The sequence below is a fragment of the Mus caroli genome, chromosome 7, assembly GCF_900094665.2.
Source record: "Mus caroli chromosome 7, CAROLI_EIJ_v1.1, whole genome shotgun sequence".
NCBI classification, from domain to species: Eukaryota; Metazoa; Chordata; class Mammalia; order Rodentia; family Muridae; genus Mus; species Mus caroli.
Window position 1 is genome coordinate 106,342,541 of NC_034576.1, and position 4,446 is coordinate 106,346,986.

At 41.1% G+C, this 4,446-nt stretch overlaps 1 protein-coding gene and 1 pseudogene across 1 annotated transcript; one reads left to right on the plus strand and one right to left on the minus strand.

The window, feature by feature from the left end:
• Positions 1 to 215: 215 nt before the first annotated feature.
• LOC110297384 (hemoglobin subunit beta-2) lies at positions 216 to 1,618 on the minus strand. The gene is made up of 3 exons (XM_021166134.2): positions 1,464 to 1,618; positions 1,125 to 1,347; positions 216 to 478 (listed from the first exon to the last, which is right to left on the minus strand). Exons 1-3 carry the CDS (start codon positions 1,553 to 1,555, stop codon positions 350 to 352), a joined length of 444 nt encoding a protein of 147 aa, XP_021021793.1. The 5' UTR covers positions 1,556 to 1,618; the 3' UTR covers positions 216 to 349.
• A 1,690-nt stretch (positions 1,619 to 3,308) lies between these two features.
• Positions 3,309 to 3,741, plus strand: LOC110298010 (annotated as a pseudogene).
• The last annotated feature ends 705 nt before the right edge of the window (positions 3,742 to 4,446 follow it).

The window sequence follows — 4,446 nt, forward strand, 5'->3', positions numbered from 1 at the left end:
AATCATAATGTAGTGTGTAAATGAAACCATTTGTTGAATTTTTTTGGAGTGTTTAGGGCATGGTAATAGGATCTGGGGCTTACTGCTTGCTGTCCCACACATTTGAAGTGTAATTCATTTATTTCCCCAAGGTCAGACCTGAACCCTCACTTCTTTGTATCTTGAAAACTTAGCATGAACCCTTCTATGACACAGACAAATAATTTAAAACACCATTGCAGTGAACATAAATGCTTTTTATTTGTCAGAAGACAGATTTTCAAATGTCTTTACCATTTTGCCAACAACTGACAGATGCTCTCTTGGGAACAATTAACCATTGTTCACAGGCAAGAGCAGGAAAGGGGGCTTAGTGATATTTGTGAGCCAGGGCAGTGGCCACTCCAGACACCACCTTCTGGAAGGCAGCCTGTGCAGCGGGGGTGAATTCCTTGCCCAGGTGGTGGCCCAGCACAATCAGGATCATATAGCCCAGGAGCTGTGGGAAGATGGAAGAACCATTAACAGAGCAAAAATACCAGATACTGCAGGGTTATTTCCAAAGGCATTTGTTTGCAACCTTAAACTACTGACAAATTATTATAAGAATCCTATGTGAAACAGAATTTATATGAAAATATATTCTTCCCTGTCACCCTGGCTTGAAACCAATTATGCTACTATTCTTGAGAGCTATGAGAAGAAGCAGGGACATATCTTCCTTGTCCTCTGAGCAAGTTACAAGGCAATATTTTAAAAGACAATCAAAAGTAGATCAAAGAAGAAGAAATGGACTGAGGAAAAGGAAAGGATTAGAGAAAGAGAGAGGAGAGAGGGAAGGACTGGGAGGAAAGGAGGAGGGGAAGCTGATATCAGGATTGGAAGTAAATAAGCAGCTTAATTAATCTAGTAAAATGCAACTGGAAATTAAAATCTTACCAAAGAAAGAGGAAATGACAACACAGAAGAACAGAGTGAGAGGGATCAGCGATTCTGAGTAGAGAATAAAATATCCGAACTCTTGTCAACACTCCACACACAGTTATGGAAACTACTCCCTAGAATCGCTTCTCCTTTCCTTCTGATAGGAAGGTTGAGTAGAATAGCCAGGGGAAGGAAACCCAGGAGGTGCCCATCAGACTCACCTTGAAGTTCTCAGGATCCACATGCAGCTTGTCGCAGTGGAGCTCACTGAGGCTGGCAAAGGTGCCCTTGAGGTTGTCCANGTNNTTCAGGCCATCGTTAAAGGCAGTTATCACCTTCTTGCCATGGGCCTTCACCTTGGGATTACCCATGATAGCAGAGGCAGAGGATAGGTCTCCAAAGCTATCAAAGTACCTCTGGGTCCAAGGGTAGACAACCAGCAGCCTAAAAAGGGAAACATAGACAGGGGACACTGAAAGTTAGTGCCTGCTGGAAAATAGACATCTGTCTCCAAGCACCCAACTTCTACTTGTGAGCTGCCTTGTAACTTGGATACCAACCTGCCCAGGGCCTCACCACCAACTTCATCGGGGTTCACCTTTGCCCACATGCAAGAGACAGCAGCCTTCTCAGCATCAGTCAGGTGCACCATGATGTCTGTTTCTGGGGTTGTGAGTCAACACAACTATGTCAGAAGCAAATGTGAGGAGCTACTGATCCTACCTCACCTTATATGCTCTGCCCTGGCTCCTGCCCTCTCTATCCTGTGAGAGCAGATTGGCCCTTACCAGGGTGTGGCTCTACGGAATCAGGCTTCGGTGATGACAAGCATATTTCTCCCTGGATGCTGTGCCACTCACTGGCTTAGGAGTCTCAGCTCTGGGTACTCCCTCTGAATAGTGTTTGTCCTTATCTGTGCAGAGAACACGGTCTCTGAAGCATCCTTTTTGGCAATGCATTTGCTCAATCAACTACTGAATTGGTTGTTTAAATGAATTTTCCTTTTTTTCTCATTACACAAATAAGAAATTGAGAAGCAAAGCTTAAAAGAGGATTTCTTTTCTTTGTTTCTCAGTTTGAAGTGCATGGGTGAATCTCCTTCTCTGTCCACATTGCTCAAGAATGTGGAAAAAACATCTTTAGCATACATGATGATGACTCCATCTTGATTCCAAATATGACTTATTTCTGGTATCAACTAAACTTCCTGATAAGAAAATGCATCTTACTTTGTTTGCTCTTTTTTTTTTCTTCTCTCATGTGAATGTTTGTGAGGCTTACTTGTGTATAGGTGTTTTATCAAGTTCTTTGAACACATGTGTGTGGGAGGAGTGTACAAGGAGTTCAATAACTGCCTTCAGAGAATCGCCCTTGATTGCTCTATACTTTATTGTTGAGTCAGGATCTCTCAAGTAAACCCTGAGCTCACTGGTTAGCTTGGATAACCTGCTTTTCCAGGGATTGTCCTGTCTTCCACGCTTTTGAATTAAAGGCAGGCAGCCTTGATCTTTATTTACTGAACCAAGTCCTCAGCACATGCTGCCCATGTGTGTGTATGTGTTTCTGTGTGTATCTCTGTGTGTGTATGCATGTCCATGTGTATGTCTCTGAGTGTGTGTCTGTATCTCTGTATATCTGTGTATATGTGTATGTGTGTATACTTGTATATGTGTCTGTGTGTGTGTCTCTGTGTGTCTGTATCTCTGTATATCTGTGTGCATGTGTGTCTGTGTGTCTGTGTGTATGTATGTATGTATGTATGTGTATGTATGCATGTATGTTTGTATGCCTCTCTATTTGTATGTGAACTTACCTCTTTATTTCATTTTTACAGATAGCTAAATAATGTTTTAAAATAAGGTACATTTGAATTGAGCATACCCTGTGCAGTAGTAATTCTATTTGATTTTTGGGATCTGTAGATACAAATGGAGAAATCTCAATTCTAAAGACATAGAAATCAGTATAAAATTATTTAGAACCTAATGTTTTGAAACATTAGTAGATGTGATTGTCTAAAAGTAAAGACTATGTAGCTATACCTGTTTCTCTTTACCTTGATGTGGGGATGTGCCTGGAGCCAAATAGGAAGAAGGTAGAAAGGAATTCTATCAGTAACTGACTGACTGATTCATTCATTCATTTGTTCATTTGTTCATTCATTCATTCAGTTTTTGTGTCTGCTTAACACTAAGTGTACTATATTTTGAATCATTTTCTTCACTGAAATTTTTTAACCCAAGCTCTGGTTGGATTTTGTTTTGTCAACTTGACACAAGCTAGAGTTATTTGTGAATAGAAAACACAGTTGAAAAAAAAAATGCTGGCATTTTGTGTAGTGGAGGCTAGGCAGTGCAGCTCCTTGACAGATCCAGCGATGGATATATCTCTCACCCGGCGCAGCTATGATTCCCAAGAGGAAGGTGAGATGGAGCAGCAAAGGCATACCCCAAGCTCCATTTGGCAAGGCGATTAGCCAAGCCTGCCCCATCAATGGACAGGAAGCCCAAAAGGGCCGCAGGAAAGAACAAAGCATCAGACAAAAAAGTGCAGATAAAAGGGAAGAGGGGAGAGAAGGGCAAACAGGCTGAAGTGGCTGACCAGCAAATTAGAGATCTGCCTGCGGGAAATGGAGAGACAGAAAACCAGAGTCCAGCCTCTGAAAAAGAGAAAGAACCAAGTCCGACTAAGCATCCATCATGTCTATCAGTGGTCCCGCCTCCCTTCTTGCACAATCCAGAGGAATATTTTTATAAACTACTTGTAAATGCAAGATTTTTAGTAGCTCTAGCAACATTTTTAAAAGGTGAGGAAATCCAAACTCATCTCATTTTTTAAGTATAAGTGTTTTTTAAGAGGTTAAATCATTTGCCAGTTGTTTATTTTTTGGTACAACCAGAAAATAGCAGGATACCGAGTCAGGAGAGGCTGTGACTGCCTCGGGGGTCACCATAACATTCCGTAGAGGGGGCTAGTTTTATATTCTACAATACAAAGCATACTAAATGGCAATCTGGAGTCTCAGTTGTGCATTTGTGTCTGGAATATTTTCAGTTCTATCTGGTCCTATGTTTCTAGTAGAACCATTTTCTAAGAGAGCCAGTCTTTGGTCCTTGCCTGTCAGAACTGTGATGTCTGGTCATGGCACTCCACTTTCCTAACAGTTGTGATAATGTGATGTGAAAGATGGAAATTTTAAGTATGTCCTGTGTGTGGCATAAAATTGTGAGTTGGTGGAAGGGGGTATTATGAACATTCGGCTGTTATGAGAGGTCTTAGGGAAACTTGCCAAATTTGAGGCTGGAACATCACTGGAATAAATTCAAAGAACAACAATATGTAGCTCTTCATTTGTGTACCTGAACACAGTGTGACTCTTCAGAGTTTGGGTACATGAACACAATATATGGCTCTTTATGGGTATGTGTGATAAGAATGGGAATGTCTGTGCACTCTGCTCTTTGACCAATAAAATCTGTTGAAAAAGAGTTTAAAAAAAAAACAAAAAAGAAAAGAGGAGGAAAGGAAAAGAAAGGAAAGGAA